Consider the following 18,794-nt stretch of genomic DNA (forward strand, 5'->3'; position numbering starts at 1 on the left):
AAATCAATAAAAAAACACAGAAGATAGGTTTAAAAAATTAAAAACCTATTGCAAAAATTATTTTCTTTTGATTGAATTGGAACTCGTAATACGAAATTATTTCTTCCTGAACCAACTTGATTGCTCGGAATTTCCAAATTATTTAAGTGTCCTTAAACGTAACTTTATAATTATGAATCTTATTTATCCAGATATAATTGTGTAACCGATTTTAGCACACTCATTGAAAGATCATTTGTAACAAATCACGTTGACAAATGACCATAATAGCCCGTTTGGGCAAGCTTTTGAGAGGAGAAAGTGCTTATTTCCCCAAAAAATACTTATTTTAAAAAAGTGAAGTGTTTGGTTAAGCTTTTGGGAGAAAATAAACTTATAAGTACTTTTAAAAGTTTGACTAAACATTAATTGTTGTTTAAAAATATTTTTTTTTAATTAATTGGTCAAACACAAACTACATCTCAACACTTTTCCAAATAAGCTGATCTTAAAAGCTTGCCTAAACAGGGTTTCTCATTATTTTGTCGAGATATGCGTGCGTAACTTATTTTATTCCTCGGATTTTCGATATCCAGAATATCAATTATTAACTTTTACTTTGGATATATCTTGGGAAAAAATGATCAAACTTGCTCCGAAATTATAAAAACAGAAGTAATTTTGCCTTTCGTTAAATTTTTAGTCTAATATTATCCCGTCATCAAATAAAACAACACATTGTTGCGAAGACCTTGGACGAAATTCCAAATTGAAAGTAACTATTAGTCATCATCAAAAGTTTACTATTTTTCTTGAAGATTTTTGGACATGTAAAGTTAATCTATTTCACAATGGAGTTATGTTATGACAAAGACAAATATATATGATTTGCTGATGATAACGGTAGGGTGGAGCACAATTAGGTTTGGTTTAGTACTTTTTTCATTTTTTAAAAATTAAATATTTCTACCTAATATAATTATTCAGTATTTTTTCCCCTCTCTTTTTGATCTCCTTTGTTGAAGCTATTGATCATTTGATGATTCGAAGCCACAACCCTATGATTGGAGTTGAGGATGCTGACCATCTGAACAATCCTCTCTTGTCCAGTATAATTATAAGTTGTGATTCGCGATTTGTATTTTAAAACAGTAAAAGTTGATTTGATTAGATTTGGCTGGTTCGATGGGTTTTATGGTTGAATATTATTTCTACATGCTCGTGGAAAATAATGGTATGCCAATATTCACTTGGAGATTGGAAAGAGAATTTGAAATCACGAATTGTCAAAATATTTTAATAATATAAGGTCATTAGAAAGAAAAAATCGAAATCATTGAAACCTGCGCCATCCGCGGGCCACTCCGCCATTTAATCAAGGGAAAACAATACAAATGGCCACAAACATCAAACTATTTACCGTATTTGTCCCCACCTACCCATTCGGCAAATAATTATTACCCCACGCACCCATATGTGTGTGACGAGAGAGGACATGGGTAATATTTTCTCAGTTAATTACATTATACAAATGGATTAACAATGGAGTATACAAATAATGAAGCCACGTGTATTAATAAGCCACAAGCCATCTGCCCATTTTTCTTTCCCTCAACTCTCAAGTAGGGGTGGGCGTTCGGGCTATTGGATTGGATATGAAATTTTCGATTTGGATATTCGATTTTCGGATTGAAGAAATTACAATCCAAATCCAACCCAAATAAGTTTGGATTGGATTAGATATTTTAAGTTCGGTTTTGAATTATTCGGTTTGAATATTTCGGATTTTCGGATTTGACTCTTGAGACTTAAGGCAAACTTATTAAGAACAACTTCATGTGTTAGTTCCACATAGGTAAATCTAAATCTTAATTGCTTAGTAAAAAAAACCTTCCAGTTCAAATTAAGATTAACAAATCCAAGTCATGTTCAATATAGTAAATTCATATCAAATAAAAGCATTATGGGAAAGTGGAAATGAACACAATAACATGAGACTTGAGAAGTAAGAAAACGTAGAGAATTGTATATTGGATTTAATATTTTAATGGATAGGGCCTTAGGTATTAATCTATTGGACCTTTAGAAACTAGACTTATTAATACTGGTCACATATGATATAGGCAGGGCTAGATAAAAGGTATAAATTTTTTGGATATTCGGATATCCAAAAATCAATAGTACTAAATTCAGATCCAATCCGAAATTCATAAATTTTAATAATAAAATCCGAAGTCCAATCCATAATCCAAATATCCAAACTAAATATTAAAAAGTTCGGATTTCGATTTGAATTTCGAGTTGGCCCAAACTGTGTCCACCCCTGCTCTTAAGCCACTACTTTCCTTGCCCCTGCCACACGGACATTGCTCAAAAATTAGAATTGCTGCTTTTTCTTCTCCTATTTTTAGAGTATATATTTCTCCTATTTTTAGAGTATATATTTCCTTCTCCTTAGCTAATTCTTTTTAGAAAACTAAAATATAAAAGATTAAATAATTAAATTGCAACAAGAAATAATGAAAAATACTAAAGCCATTAATTTATTTATTAAAATCTAAATTGATAGAAAACATATATTTATACGCGATTTATATTTTGGAAGTGAAACAATGTCCTAATTAATGTGATACACTTTTATTTTTAGTTTGTTCCAAAAAGAATGATGCATTTCTATATTTAGAAATAAGTTAACTTAAAATTTCCACTTTTACCTTAGTGAATAATTTATAGTTACACAAATATCTATGACTTATTTTAGACCACAAGTTTTAAAAGTTTTCTTTTCTTTCTTAAACTCTCTATCTAGTCAAACTATATCACATAAATTGGGACGGAAGGGATTATTTAAAATATGATTCTATTTTTTGTATATGAGTCATTAGTCAAAGAGTTTTTTTTTTTTTGTTTTGTTTTAAGAAATGAGTTGTGTTTTTCGTGAAGGAATTGAATCAGTCCACTGAGATACTTTGTCAGTATATATCATATATGATATATACCACATGAGTATCATAGAGGACTGAGTAGTATTTTCTTTTGAAGGTCATTTATGATAGTCTATTAGTATAATGATATATGTCATGCGAGGTATCATAGAGGACTAAGCGGTGTTTTTTTCTTCTTAAGGAATGAACACGTCCTCTATGATACCCTATCAGTATATGATATATATCAGGTTGGTATCATTGAGGATTGAGCTTTTTTTGATATCATGTCAGTATATCATATCATTTATGATACCCTATCAATATATCATGTACGCTGTCAGTATATGATATATACCAAGTTGGTATCATAGAGGACTGATGAGTGTTTTTCTTTTGAAGGAATGAAACAATCCTTTATGATGCCCTATCAATATATGATATATGTTATGTGGGCATCATAAAACATTGAGTAGTGTTTCTTTAAGGAATGAATCTGTTATGATTTATATCGGTTTGGTGTCATAGAAGACTGATTGTTTTTCTTGAAAGACTGAATATGTCCTCTATGAGACCCTATTAGTATATGATATACCAAGTTGGTGTCGTGTAGGGCTGAGTTTTTTCTTCTGGAACTAATGAACCAATATTTAATAAACCTCTATCAGTATAAAATATATACCATGTGAGTATCATGGAAAATTAAGCTCTTTTTTTAAGAATGAGTCAGTCCTCTATGATATCTTATTGGTATATGATATATCATATGGGCCATTCATCCATGATATCCTATTAGTATATGATGTATACCATATAGATATCATAAAGTATTGAGTTGTGATTTTCTTGAAGGAATGAACCAATCCTCCATGATACATTGGACCGAGGACTGTTTTTCTTGAAAAAACGAATCAGTCCTCTATGATACCCTGTATGTGGGCATCATAGAGGACTGAGTAGTGTTATGACGGATATGTCATCCATGATACCCTGTCGATATATGATACATACCATGTGGTATCATAGAAGATTGAGTTGTGTTTTTCTTAAAGGAATGAACCAATCCTCTATGTTACCTTATCAGTATATACTATATGATATATACCATGTGGGTATCATACAAGATTGATGAGTGTTTTTCTTGAAAAAATGAACTAGTCCTCTATGATACCCTATCAATATATGATATATACCTTGTGGGTATCATAAAGGACTGAGTAATATTGTAGTGACTCTGCCATCTATGATAATCTATCGGTATATGATATATACCAGGATGGTATCATAGAGGACTGAGTGCTTTTCCTGAAGGAATGAACTGTCAGTCCTCTATGATACCCCGTTAGCATATGATATACGATGTGATATCATAGAGGACTGAGTAGTATTTTTTGAAAGAATGAATCATCGTCTATGATACCCTGTCAACATATGATATACATGTGGGTATCATAAAGGATTGAGTAAGATTTTTTGAAGAAATGAATCAATCTGCTATGATACCCTATTAGTATATGATATATACTATGTAGGATACCCTGTCAGTATATGATATATACCATGTGAGTATCATAGAGGATTGAGTTGTGTTTTTCTAGGATGAATCAGTCCTCTATGATGCTCTATCAGTATATGATATATACCAGGTTGGTATCATAAAGAACTGAGTGTTTTTCTTGAAGAAATGAAGCGGTAGTCTTGTCTGATACCTTATTAGTATATAATATATACCATGTGGGTATCATAGTATACTGCAACAGTATACTTCAACTGCTATTGATTTGATATACTATATGCTCTCATAAATTGTTTTTTGCGATACTAAATAAAGAAAAAATATATTATATTAGTTATCCTTTTTATTTTATTGATATAAAAACATTAAAAAAACAAAACAACAAAAAGAAGCCAAAAGATTTTTAGAATTAGATTATGAAAAATTAATAAATACAATATATAGTTTACTAAATTACACTTTTTAAGTAAATGTGTTTTTTTTTTATAAAAAAATTGAGCACTATTAAGAAATTGTTCTTCTATATAAGGACATAATTGGGGAAAAAAATAGTACTTCCTCCGTCCTAATTTAAGTGTCTTCGTTTGACTAAGCACATAATTTAATAAATAAAGAGATACTTTTGAATTTTGTGGTCCTAAAAGTGTGTGTAATGTATTAAAATACCATTTGAATCTTATAATTATAAACCTCATACTTACTAATATAAAACAAGACATTCTTTCTTAAATAGACTACTCCCTCCGTTCAATTTTACTTGTCCACTATTCTAAAAATAGATTTTTACCCCTACTTATTACTTTTAGCATATCAAAAAAAGATAAGTTTTTTCCTGTTTTACCCGTAGTATTAAATACTCACTTCAAATTATTTTTCAAATCTAATAAAAATATGCATCAATTAATATTGATATATTGATAAATTACGCACTTTATTTATTATTTTTTTAAAAACGTGAAAAGTTTAAAGTGTATAAGTAAAAGTGAATGGAGGGAGTAGAAAGGAAGGCTAGATAGAATTGGGACGCATGGGCAGTACTAATTTTTGTCTTAAATTTGTAAATTATTTTAGGACAATTTTTTTCTTTGTAAAACGACAAGGGGGAGTATATACGTAATCGTAGACGTGAGTATAAAGACCTACTAATTTGGAAGCATTAACCCCGTTCATTCGTCCAAACCTAGCCTTTAAAAAAAGCTAGTGGTATTTTTTTTTTTTTTTTTCTCTTTGGATTCCTTTTTCCCGCTCATCGAATTGTCGACTTGCATTTATTTTGCGATTTACTTAACACTTCGTAATCTGTTTCAGACAGGCACGTTTTTCTCGTCCTTTATTCTCATTTATTATATATAGTACTCTCTTTTTTTGCTATATAAGTATATGAATTAGGTTCAGAAAATCTGCAAGTATCTCTTCCAACTTGCTCTTTTTGGTAATTTCTTTCAACCCTAAAACTTGCTAGTTTTTGAAGGAAAAAATAAATTCAATTTTTTTTTCCTGCTTGAAATCAACGCTGCTTTTATTGTATTTCCTTAATTAAGTAAGTGTGGAATATGTTGACGAGTTTACATTAGCTACTTTGATTAATTCTGATTCCCATATGGAAAGTTATTTATGTACTTTGATTTGGGTTCTATTTTGCTTTTTTGACTTAAATTATTCATTACAATTTTACTTTTTCTGGTTTCCTCATTTTTTTTTTCTTTTTTTCAGGGACCAGATTTTTTAATATATACTGAGAATTTTTTCAGTTTATATTAAGCGGTGCTTTTGTTTAATTTCAATCTTTCTGTGGAGTTTCTATCTTACCTAACGTAAGTATTCTCATCTTTTTGCTAATTATTTTGTTAATTGATGAATTAATTAGGGCTCATAAACTAGTTGGGATTGGTTATATGCTTGAATTTGGTGTCTTTTTTCTATTTGCTGAAATTTTTTGTCACACATTAGTGGTAATTTGGAATGTCTATATCCAGTAAAAATGATTCTTTGTTGACGAAAAAGATCCGGTAAAAAGTGAAGTTGAATCTGTTTCTGCAGATTATTAGGGCCTGTTTGGCCATTGAAATTGCGAAACTTGAAAAGGGTAGTTTTTGTTTTCAAGGTGAAAAATGGTATTTGGAAATTGGAGTTGTTTTTGAATTTTTGTGAGTGATTTGGAGTGAAAAAAGTGAAACCAACTTTCCAGTGTTTTTGAAATTCTGGAAAATTCCGTGAACATGATTTCCGGAATTCAACTCCGTGAAAAAACAAAAAACATTCATACCCAAACGGCCACTAAGAGATTTCTGTATTCTTGAATTCTTTTGTCTGTCCTTTAATTCATCCTTTTTTTTTCCCGTACAATTTTTAAGTGAACATTGACTGAATGGTATTTGTAATGCAGGTTGCCGTCTGGTAGTTGGAGGCTGGATTCCAATAAGATAATTATTTATGGAGCTCGACGCAGGAAGAGGTTTGGACAGCCTGAAGACTATGGATGGGAAGGAGAATAATGTTAATGGTTCAAACAAGGCTGTTCTTCCTAACTGTTGCTTGAAAGCTAGGGCATTTGATCCTGAACTTGAAGCCAATTGTCACTCCACTGTCGTTTCCGGATGGTTCTCTGAACCTCATTATTCCTCTGGTCATTATAAACAATATTCATTTTTTACCTTCATTTTAATTGAAATCTTTTTCCAATAATGACACACATTTTTGTTGACTAGTTCTTCTCTTTCTTTTCGATGCAGATGAAAAACACAAGGTACTGTACTTCAACAATCCAATGTGGCCAGGTTATCTTTTGCTCCATTATCTTTCTTTTCCCACTTTTCGTAATCGCTGGTCTTCCCTAACTTGTTTAGGATTGAGGCGTAGTAGTAGTAGCTGTTGTTGTTGCTTGTTACACATATTAGAATTTGCATGCTTCCCTTTTTTTTTTCTTCCCAAAACTTTGTTAGTATGATAACTTGTCTTTTTCTTGTCCTCATGCCTCAGCCCTAATTTGCCTCTTATCTTATTTTGTTATTGGACGGAATTTCCCCAGGGATGATACTTATAATTTTTTTCATACAGTAATCAAAAGTTAAATTTTTAACTTGCATATTCTATTAGCAGTGTTAAACTAATATGCTGATATATTTTCAGAGAAGTTGGATGAAAACACGAAATCACTATCTTCTTTAAACTTGTTATTGTGTTAACACTTTACACAGTCTTTGATTTGGGAGTCAAACATATGTCAAAAAGTAGAACTTTTTTGATATGAATGGGACAGTGAGCTTTTTTCTTAGTCAATAGAAGAGCTGCTGTCAGCTTCAGCTGTGTTAGTTAGTTATACTATATGCATATTTAGGTTAATATAGCACAAATGATGCTTCTGGTAGAAGTAGGAGAACATTTGAGCTGTTGGTAGCAAATTCCTAAAACTCTTAAGGTTTAGGAATTTGGTTTGCCAGTTTGCAAGTAAGTTAATGCCCAAAGTTTGGCTTCTTTTTCCAAGTATATGGCTCCTTTTGGAAATTAGAAGTACCCAACAGCGTCCCTCCTTCTATATCCCTTTTTATGGATATTTACTGATAATAATTGTTTCACCATGGCGTCTTTACACAGGAGAAGCACATTCCCTGAAAGTAGAAAAGATTTTATTCAAGGGAAAGTCAGAATACCAGGAGGTTTTGGTTTTTGAGGTTCAGCATCTTGCTCTATATTCTAGTTTTGTTCTTTTCTAGTTATAAATTTCTTTCAATCTCTTTTATGCGTCAGCCTTAATTGTATATTCATTCTTGCAGTCTGCATCCTATGGGAAAGTTCTAGTGCTGGACGGCATTGTTCAGTTGACTGAGAAAGATGAATGTGCCTATCAGGAGATGATAGCCCATCTTCCTCTCTGTTCAATCAAATCTCCTAAGAAGGTAACTGTGTATATATTTGACTATACATGTTTCTTTCCCTTTGTTCACGCTCAATGATGAACAAGGGGTTTGCAAATTCGCTTTCTTATTTCTGAATCATAATAATACTGAAAGAGAAGTGAACCTTATGTGTATGTGGTTGAAGAACTGGATTAATATGTCTTTGTGTGTGCATTGTGTGCGTGTGACAAGCTGAAAACCTGTATTTTCACATATATGTCAATCAAAAGAAAATAAACCATGTGGTGGAACCAGCTAGATACTTTCTCGTTAAGATTTTCATCGTCATGGATGGTCCACTTCTCCCCCAACCTTTTGAGCTTGCATGTGTGGACTAATACATCATTTTTTTTTGAATAAATGTGGTGTTTGGGCCAGCTTGCGCTTACCTGGACTATTAGGTACCTACTTCCTCCCACCAGCACAAATATCGTGTAACTTGGTTTATCAAGGCAGTGTTTCGTCCTTCTGGGGATATTAACTGTGGTCAGTTTGCACCCTCTTCATGGATCAATAGGCCACACCCTTGGGTGTTGTGTGGACTGATGCACCATTCTCTCAGTAATATGATGATTAACATGGTGGTTGCTTTATAAGCCCTGTTACTCAGCCTCCATGGGCTCATATAGATTTTCTGGTAGAAGTATAACTTTATCAGCAGCTCATTAGTATTTATGGAATCTTACAATTTCTATGTGCTACTGCTTCAGTAGGAGTCCCTAGTCAACCTTCATCTCTCTTTGCCTTAAGCCCAATGAGGCTAGATAGGATTGGTATTAAAAGGGTTTCTTTGTTTACAACACCTTTTTTATGCTCTGTTTGTTATATTTAATTATCATTTTCCTATGATCAATATCTGGACTGGTTGAGTGGCGGGTATGTAACTATGTTACTACTAATAGAGGCAGAGTAAGCAGGACATGCACGCAAAAATATATTTTTGTCAATGTTCTATTCATGAATTCAATATTGGGGGTGTACCAACAACTGTGAATCACCTGAGGTTAGATTAAAGCCCCTGTTAGGTCTATGGCATGAAGGAATCTGAATAATCATTTAGGGGAAGTGAATTAAGGGTACTGGGACAGGATTACCTTCTGAAAACTTGGTGGACTGCATTAAGCAGTATCGCTCCTAAGATGATAACAAGTTACTACTTTGAAGTTGGAACTAGGAGATGTCCTAGTTTTGAAGGACATATGCAGAGCAGGCTTGATCATATAAGTATTTGGATTAGTCTTTCAGTAAAACCTGTCTGAAAGGGATGAGAATTTGATGTGTGCGGATGTTGGTGGGACTAAACTTGGCTTCTGCGAGTTTCTTTACTTGTAAAGCATCTGTTCTGTGATAATCTTCATTGATTTATGGTGTTTTCATCAACTGCCAGCAGCAGTTTACCAATTTTCAGTTTTATCTGTATATTTTGAACTTCAATATGCATTGATAATAATCACTAGGGTGTTGGCACGACCTGCTTGTTATCTTTGTCTGCGTGTTTCTTGATAGAATCTAGTTGTAGCTGATAGTTGATCTATATAACGAATTGACCAGAAGGCCTAGTTTGAGAATGTTGCTGGTCTTTCGCAGCATCTGTGGATCTCCTCATTTGTAACAAAGGAGAGAAAAAGAGTTAATAGACACTTGGTTCTTTATTTTTTCCTTCAATTCTTTTACTAGCGTTGATAATTCGATTTTATTCTTTTCCTGGGTATTTTAAGCTCATCATAAAGATATGGGGAGTCTATGTTTATAATATACTTTTTTTTTTTTAATTTCTGTTTACATATATTATACTATCTTTATTGGACCTTATTGTTTGACTGCCTTATATCCTACCTTGGTAGGAGTAAGGTCTGCGTACACTCTACCCTCCCCAGACCTCACGTTGTGGGATTTCACTGGGTTGTTGTTGTTGTTGTATTGTTTGACTGCCTTATCTTTGATACTAATCTGTTTTTCACTATTGGTTTGCTTTTTCTTCCTTCTCAGTCTTACCAGTCATTGTTTTCTGTCCAATCTATTTAACCTACAAATGCAGGTTCTGGTTGTTGGGGGTGGTGACGGTGGAGTTTTGAGGGAAATTTCTCGACATAGCTCTGTGGAACTGATTGATATTTGTGAGATCGATAAAATGGTTATAGATGTGAGTAACGGATCAAAGATACATGAATTGGTCTTCTGTTGAGTTTCATTTTAAATATGTTGTATTTTCTTGTGTTGCAGGTTAGTAAAAAGTTTTTCCCCGATTTGGCTATTGGCTTTGAGGATCCTCGTGTCAATCTTCATGTTGGTGATGGTATGGACACTTCCATGTGTTGCTTGATCTTATTAGTATGAGCCTTGGAAGGCATCAATTCCAGTATATTTTCCTACTCTTTTGATTTTAGTTTTTAGGAGAATGTTTGGGAGGCTGAGAGCCTAAGTTTAAAATAGCACAACTGCCAGAGTATCATTTTGGTTACTCTGGCACCCAATGTTTTGCCTCAATATGGATTGGGAATGACTCACAATACAATCAAAACTAAAAAGACAGGACACAGTTTTTTTCTTTTCCTGAAATTGAAATTCCTCATTTTATCAGTTTTATATCTAGTCCAGCTGTATATGACTTTCTGAATGATTTTGACAGCTGTCGAGTTTCTGAGGAACACACCTGAAGGGAAGTATGATGCTGTCATAGTTGATTCATCAGACCCTGTAGGTACGTCAAATGCATCTTTTTAATTTTATAAATCCTTTCTATCTAAACGTTAAGCAACTTAAAGGTCATTTATGGCAGTGCGTGTTAGTTGAAGATAGAGCCTTTGTGTACTGATTTTCAAGGATTGGATGCGTGTCTTTTGTTGGACACCGCATCACTTCTTTTGTTTGATTTTTCTTGTTTCTGTTAGATGTCTTTGGCCAGTGTACATATCGACTCTATAGTATCTACTCTTGTTCGGAGTAGGAATAGTTTTGGTTTTTGTGTTTGTACCAAACCTTGTGAAAAGAAAAAGATGGGTTTAGCAGCATATAGTATCATTCAAACCAATGAGCTCTAATTTAATTGCTCTCAATGTCTTTCATCACAGGTCCTGCGATAGAGCTTGTGGAAAGGCCATTCTTTGCAACAATTGCCAGGGCATTAAGACCTGGCGGTGTACTTTGCAACATGGCAGAGAGCATGTGGCTTCATACCCATCTTATTGAGGATATGATCTCAATTTGCGGTGAAACATTTAGTTCTGTTCATTATGCATGGACCAGTGTTCCTACATATCCTAGGTAATTCATGAATTAACAGCAAGAGCATTGCAAGTTAATTTAGCCTTTTTATTTATTTGCTTCTTTAGTTGTGCGGGTGAGAGGTTGAGGGGAATTGTCAAACATGTTTCCACTTAATTGTTATTGAGGACTGCCGTTTTACATATTATGCAGTGGTGCTATTGGGTTTCTTCTGTGCTCAACTGAGGGACCATCTGTTGATTTTAAGCACCCTGTTAATCCTATTGAGAAGCTAGAGGGAGCTGTTCAGCATCAGAGGGAACTTAGATTTTACAATTCTGAGGTAACTTGTTCTCTCCTAGTAAGCAATTTCGTATTTGTTACTCGTGAAATCACCAATAAATCTTTGAATTTTTTTGTTTTGTATTGAGTTTGGTGTATGGTATGCACTGACATTTACTTGGCTTTGAGTCTTGTACCATGATTTAGGATAAAGTGTAAAGGAAAGGATAAAATTTGGATAATGGGTGTTTCAGATGTACCGAGATAAAACAGTTACCAGTCAAAAAAAAAAAAAAAGGTACCGAGATAAATTATATGAGGTTATTGCTTTATCTACTCTTTTTCTCATTCTACGTGTACCCTGACACTAACATTTGGAATTAGAGGGACTTTTCTACCATTTGAACTATTTTTCTACCTTAGTAGCTGCTGGTATAGGGTAACAATTTTCAGAGAGCTGCGTTTGAGTTTAGGCTTCCTTGTCTCTCTTCCGTATCATCCACGGCATACGGCAAGTACTTATATATATAAATGTGGGTGTGTGTGTTTGCGTAGTGTTCTGATTGGATCTAGTTGTTATACTTCTTGTTTGTATTTTCTCATGTAGATTGTTTAGAATTGGTAGATCTGTCTACAGTAATGTGGAAGTGTTTATGCTGTTACCATACATCTATAGGGCAAAGGTTAAGAAAGAAAAAATTGCATTTGAGCTTGTACTGACAGTAAAGTTAAATATAATTTTGGCAATGCAGCTGAATAATGTCATTGTCGTGTTTTAGTACTTCATTACTTCCATCCTACTGACGAAGAGAAGGAACAACCAGAAAAACTGTCATTTTTCTCTGACAGAGTATCTTGTTCCTTTAACAGATGCATAAAGCTGCTTTTGCATTGCCGTGCTTCTTAAGGAGGGAGGTGAGCTGTCTCCGTGATAGCCCACGTACTGCAGGAGTCAAGATTTAAGTTGTTGCATTTTCTCTGAAATTATTACCCATTTCTTTTCCTTGCTGCTGGAGTTTGTGGTAGCAGTGGTATATCAGTGGTAGACTGATCGCACTTGTCACACAATTAGCAGCAGGAGATGTAGATGCGGCGATTTTTCTCTGTGGGTTGGTATTGTTATTGAGGACATGATCATGTAATATGCACGTTTTAGTACTGCTATATCTATTGTTGACTTCTTGAACGACTTAGTCGTGTGTTGGTTGTTTTTGAGATTTGAATAAATATGTTGTGGCTTTCAGTGACAACTATTACTCTTTCTGACTGCTGGCACGTTTTGCTGGTTAAAATTCCAAATAGCCACTTCTCAGTCTATGTAATTGAAAAATAACCACTGTTATGTAGTTTTAAATTCCACAGGTGAGAAACTCTAGCACATTACCATGGAGTTTGACCAGTGAAATTTGAAACTCTACAACAATGGATGTACATGACAAAAAAGTGGCTATTTCTTAAACTCTAGCACATTACCATGGATATACTGTACGTGCACGACCTCTAATCCTTACGCTTGGGCCTTGGCTGCTGCCTGGAGCAGTCAGTTTGTGAATGCGATTGCGGTTTGGTAATGTTTGATCCTCGTTACTTTATTGAGATTTTTACGTACTACAACAGTTGGTAGGAATTATAAACAAAAATAGTATATCTTTTTAAATGTAACAAATATAGCACATTTTACAACAAAATTGACATTTGAAAAGAAAAATAAATAAATACAATAAAAAACTCATTTAGATATTATTAACCCTCTATATTAATTAAGGGAAATATTTCATCAATGTGCATTTACTACATTTGCTCTTCTCTCTCGATCTCTTATAACTGTTCTCCACCCCCCACCCATAAATAGCTTATATGTAGAATAAGAATTATCTCAAGAGTTTCTCCTCTTTAATAATAATAATAAAAAAATGTCTCCGCTCTATGAGGTTGCCACCAAGAAAAATCTGATAACTTTTCATCTATTTTTATGCTGACAGTTTTTAAGAAATAATATAATTAATATATTTTAAGTATATCATAGTAGACTATTTTCTATAATGTTAATACTCCATAAATATGTCATATATAGCGGTAATATATGATTTATCATTACACCACTAAAATAGAAAGAAAAAAGAAAACACAAGCACAACAATCCAATTTGTAATATGATATGCCACATATATTTCAAGGTATATTAACCCGCAAGGGTGTCTCAGTTGGTTGAGCATGAGGCTTCCATAATGATGGTCTTAGGTTCGAAACCCTCTGCCTAAAACAGCAGGAGATTTGCCTTCTGGGTCGAGCTCATCGCATGGGGCTTGCCTAGTGCGGGTATCTTTCCTGTGTGATTTGCGAGCTATTGAACAGGAGCGAGGTTTACCCTGTGGGCATCCGAAGGATAGCGGCTGCGGGTTCCTTGCCATAAAAAAAAAAAAAAAAAAAAATTATTTCAAGGTATATTATTATGATTTACTCCATAAACACCTTACATTTTTCAAGAAATATAAGTATTTTATAGTTGTGGGAATATCTAGGTTTATATAGTATAACTATCATATATTATCATTAAGATTTTCTATTATACCATACATACAAATAGTTTATAATGTGTTTATACCACATTCATACCTTACATTTTTTCAATAAATATATTCATTTTATATATATTTTTTTAAAAATACATGATTTTTAAGTTAAATATTCTTGATTTATTCTTAATATTATATAATAAAATTAATTAAATATGATTTATATTGGATTGAAGAGGAATTTTTATTCCGGACGATGATTATTTCTCTTTCAACTACTATGGAAGGGAATATTTTCAAGAAACTATGAAGGCATTCATTAAGTTACGTAATAGGAAGAGAATATAGGAGGGGAGAATATTTTTAGCTAGAAAATAAGAAGGAATTGATTTGGGGTTTGTCTGAAATTTATTGTTTTGCCACAATGTTGGAATAAATGATTGGGTCTGGCAGCAACACTTCAGGATAAAGAGGTTCCGATTTTGGAGGATTTTGGACCCTAAATGTATGTTTTATTGGCTAATACTGATATATTAATTGTTTTGCTAATAATTAGTAATGTCATTTTTAATGTTGTACAGTTATGTCATCCTCTCTACTTTATTTTGAAATGTCACTTTAAAATCGTCATGTTATGAAGATGTTTCATTTGTTGTGCAAAACAACTATCGTCATGTTATGAAGATGTTTCATTTGTTGTGCAAAACAACTATCGTACTCAAATAAAACAATAAAACTTTAATTCTTGCCAAACTGGTAAAATATTTGAAAGCTTTAGTTTTAGTTAGTATTGCTACGTAAAAGATAATAGATATGACTTATTAGGTGACGAATAAAGGAAGCATTAAAAACACTAACTTTATACCGTCAAACCTCTCTTTAGTTATCATTCGTTATAATAAAATTTCACTATAGCGGTCTGATTTTCTCTGGAATCGATTTTTCATGTTATATTTTACTTCTCTATAATAGAATTCTACCTATAATAGCAGTGACATTCATTATAACGGTCCCCTCTTTGTAAAATTACCTCTCTATAACAACATACTCAAATATTGTGTAATAATATTTTGTAAGAAATATATTATATATAAAAATAAAATATTAAAATATTTATCGTAATCATCATCAATGTCATGCACATAGTAAATTTCAAGTCCGAATATCTAAAAAGAAACAAATTATGTTCTCATAGTAATCTGATTTACTCTTGAAAATTTTCAAAATCACCTATTTTCTATCTACCGATTCTGTATAAATTTGATACTTATTTCTTTGATTTTGGTAGCTGTAATTAGTCTATTTTAAGTTTAAAATTTTGCAAGAACAAATCAGATTATTATGAGAAGTTTTTTTTTTTCCTTTTAATAGATACAAACAACCGAACTTACGATTTAATGTAGTATCAATTTATTTATCAATTTTTTCATTACCTTCCGTCTAATACAACATCACATCTTCAGCCCGCTGACGCCGTCATAATTGCAAATTTTAAGGTCAAGTATAAAAGTCATTTTATCAAGCATTTGATTGATGAATATGATCGCAACGGAAGCCACCCATTATCTAATGACAACAAGTTTAACTTACGACAAGCAATTAACACTCTTGTGGAAGCATGGAATGACGTTAAGACTTCTACCATTCTCAATTGTTGGAGAAATACAGGAATTCTACTTAAAGATGACAACTCCAATGTTAATAGTGAAAAGTTAGAACTTGTTCAGTATGTTGGTAGTGTGTAATCACTTATAGCCCAAATCCCATATCATAACACCAATCAAGCAATGAATGCTACCACTTATATGGAGTTTGACGCAACCCTTCCAATCCCTGAAACTTAAACCGTTGAAGAGATAATTGCACAAGTGATTGGAGTGGAAGAACAAGAGACATCGGATGTAGAAGGTGACAACAAAAGTGTTGATGAAGAGCTTCAACCTACTACAATGTAGGGTGAGATAGAAGAGTCAACTGTTAAACTCTTAGACAGCCTTCAAGGAAAGCTATTGAATTCCCTTTTGCTAAAAGTTTGGACAAAATTCCTCGTCAATTCAAGCATTATATTATCATTAAGAGACTGAAATTTACGAAACAACCTATGATTGTAAAATTCTTACGTCAAACTTGAAATATTTAAAATCTCAATTACTTTTAAATGCATATGTTCCATAGATTTTAATTCTTTATTAGTATGGTACAACTAGTTATGGATTTATTGGTAATTTATTAGTCTTTTCAATTTTTAATTAATGAGATAGGGAAATAAATTGAGATTTTAAAATTAACAAGTATATTGTTTTGGTTTATAACATCAAAAGCACAAAAAAATAATTGTTTGCGTACTTTTATTTATAGCAACTAAAGGAGATCTAAACATCAAATGTCAGTATACATACATAACAACACCTCACTATAGCAGACATGAAATTCTCGGACAAACGCTGCAATTATAGAGAGGTTTGACTGTAGTTGTTGATTTTCTGTTCATTGATATCTTCTTTTTAGGGTGTGTTCAGTATGAATTCCAATTTTCTCATGTTCGTTTAATCAAACTTTTCGAAAAACGTTTTCTTCTGGAAAACAAGTTCCTTAAAAATGGGAAAATGACTTCCCTAATCAAAGTAGGGAAAACAAGTCTACAATTGACATTTCACCAACCACACTACCACCACCCAACCCGCCCCCCACCCACGAAACCCTAACAACTCCCACGACCCCACCCACCTCCCCACCCTCCACCCCTCTACCACCCCACCCCAACGCCACCCACCAAGCAGGCTTAGCCAAACCCTACACTGCCAGTCCAACCAAAAAGTTAGACTTTGACAGGCTTTCCCATGCAAAAGAGTTCGCCCCACCCAATTTTTTTTTTGGGTTTTCTACACCACCCATCCCCCCTACAAAAAATTTTAAAAAGTTTTTTTATTTGGCTTTTTACACCACCCATCCCCACGACACCACCCCACAACCCCTTCCATTTTTTTTAAGTTTTGAATTTTTTTTTAACAAAGTTTTGAAAAAATTATTTTTTGATTTTCTACACCACCCCTCTTCCCCCGTGAATTTTCTACTTCATATTTAATTTTTACTTTTATAAAAAATTTATAAAAATGGAAAGTTTGTGTTGTTAAATTTGGTGTAAGGTGGGTTGTAGTTGGGGGATGGGAGGTGGTGGGGTGGATAAGAAAAATTTCCCAATTTTTATAAAAGTTAAATCAAATATATGAAATAGAAAAAATTTAGGAGGGGGTGGAAGGGTTGGATAGAGCGGTGGTGTGGGTTGGGGTGGGTGGTGATGTGGGGTAGGGGTGGGTGAAGATGAAGTGGTTGGAGGGTGGTGGTTGGGTGGGGGTGGGAGTTGGTTGGGGGATGGGTGGTGTGGTGGGGGTGGGAGGGTTGGATAGAGCGGTGATGTGGGTTGGGGTGGGTGGTGGTGTAGGGTAGGAGTGGGTGAAGATGAAGTGGTTGGAGGGTAGTGATTGCGTGGGGGTGGGATTTTGTTGGGGGATGGGTGGTGTGGTGGGGTTGAGTGGGTTCTTGGGGTGTGTGGTGGGGGTGGGGTGTGTGCAGTGGGTGTGGGGGTTGGTGTGGTAATGAGGTGGTGGGGTTGGTGGGCATGGGTGGTATTTTCCGAAAAATATTTTCTACCAACCAGCCGAACATGAGAAAAGGAGTAAGAAATTCACTTATTTTCCACTATCCAACCGAATATGAGAAAATAAGTCAAAATTCACTTATTTTTCAAGAACACATTTTTCAAGAAAACATTTTCCTCCATACTGAACACACCCTTAATGCAATTGGAAAAACACGGTGATCACAGAAATCTAGAAGTCGTAATAGTCTAAAGGCAAAAGCAAAATCAAAACCAAAAGGGTATTCCAAAATTATACTCCCTCCATCCCGAAATAAGTCACCTTGGCAAAAATAAATTGTCCCAAAATAAGTGTCATTTTAGGAATTCAAGACAAATTGACAAGTGTTCCCAATTATATCCTAAGCATTAAGGAAGCAATCCTCTTTAATATTGTTCAATTTTAAATTTTTATTTAATAAATAGGATAGTTTAGTAAATTCCATATTGTATTTATTGATTTCTTAACGGGTGTAATTTTTACTAAGGTAACTCTTATTTTGGAATGGAGAGAGTAAATATCATTGGGAATTTCCAAAAAGAAAGGTGGAATTGGAAAACCTTTCCCTAGTTTTGCTTAAATTGTTGCATTTAAAGTAACGTGATAATTCTGAAGTTCCAAGTCAATATCTAGCATGTTTAGTTTTTTTCTTTTTTTTTCCCCATTCTGTTATGCTTTTGTTTATGTAGTATTTGGCTAATCTAATCGGTACTTTTTACTCTCTGTCATGTAAAGTTAGAAGGTGTTCGAGTTAGTTGGTACAATTTAGAGCCCGTTTGGATGGGCTTATGACTTTTGACTTATATGTCAAAAGTCATAATTTAAAAATTCTGGCTTAT

At 33.5% G+C, this 18,794-nt stretch overlaps 1 protein-coding gene across 2 annotated transcripts; it reads left to right on the top strand.

Moving 5' to 3' along the window:
* The first annotated feature begins 5,721 nt into the window (after nt 1-5,721).
* Nucleotides 5,722-13,051, top strand: LOC132632043 (spermine synthase). 2 transcript variants are annotated; one of them, XM_060347840.1, is made up of 12 exons: nt 5,722-5,851; nt 6,133-6,233; nt 6,806-7,045; nt 7,152-7,196; nt 8,014-8,090; nt 8,193-8,315; nt 10,354-10,458; nt 10,539-10,611; nt 10,945-11,016; nt 11,387-11,579; nt 11,733-11,862; nt 12,672-13,051. In XM_060347840.1, exons 3-12 carry the CDS (start codon nt 6,853-6,855, stop codon nt 12,762-12,764), a joined length of 1,104 nt encoding a protein of 367 aa, XP_060203823.1. In that variant the 5' UTR covers nt 5,722-5,851; nt 6,133-6,233; nt 6,806-6,852; the 3' UTR covers nt 12,765-13,051. The 2 variants fall into 2 exon arrangements, with proteins under 2 accessions (XP_060203823.1, XP_060203824.1); XM_060347841.1 differs by lacking the exon at nt 5,722-5,851 and adding an exon at nt 5,938-5,959.
* Nucleotides 13,052-18,794: the final 5,743 nt, after the last annotated feature.

Source organism: Lycium barbarum, chromosome 3 (genome assembly GCF_019175385.1).
Source record: "Lycium barbarum isolate Lr01 chromosome 3, ASM1917538v2, whole genome shotgun sequence".
In the NCBI taxonomy this organism is placed as follows: domain Eukaryota; kingdom Viridiplantae; phylum Streptophyta; class Magnoliopsida; order Solanales; family Solanaceae; genus Lycium; species Lycium barbarum.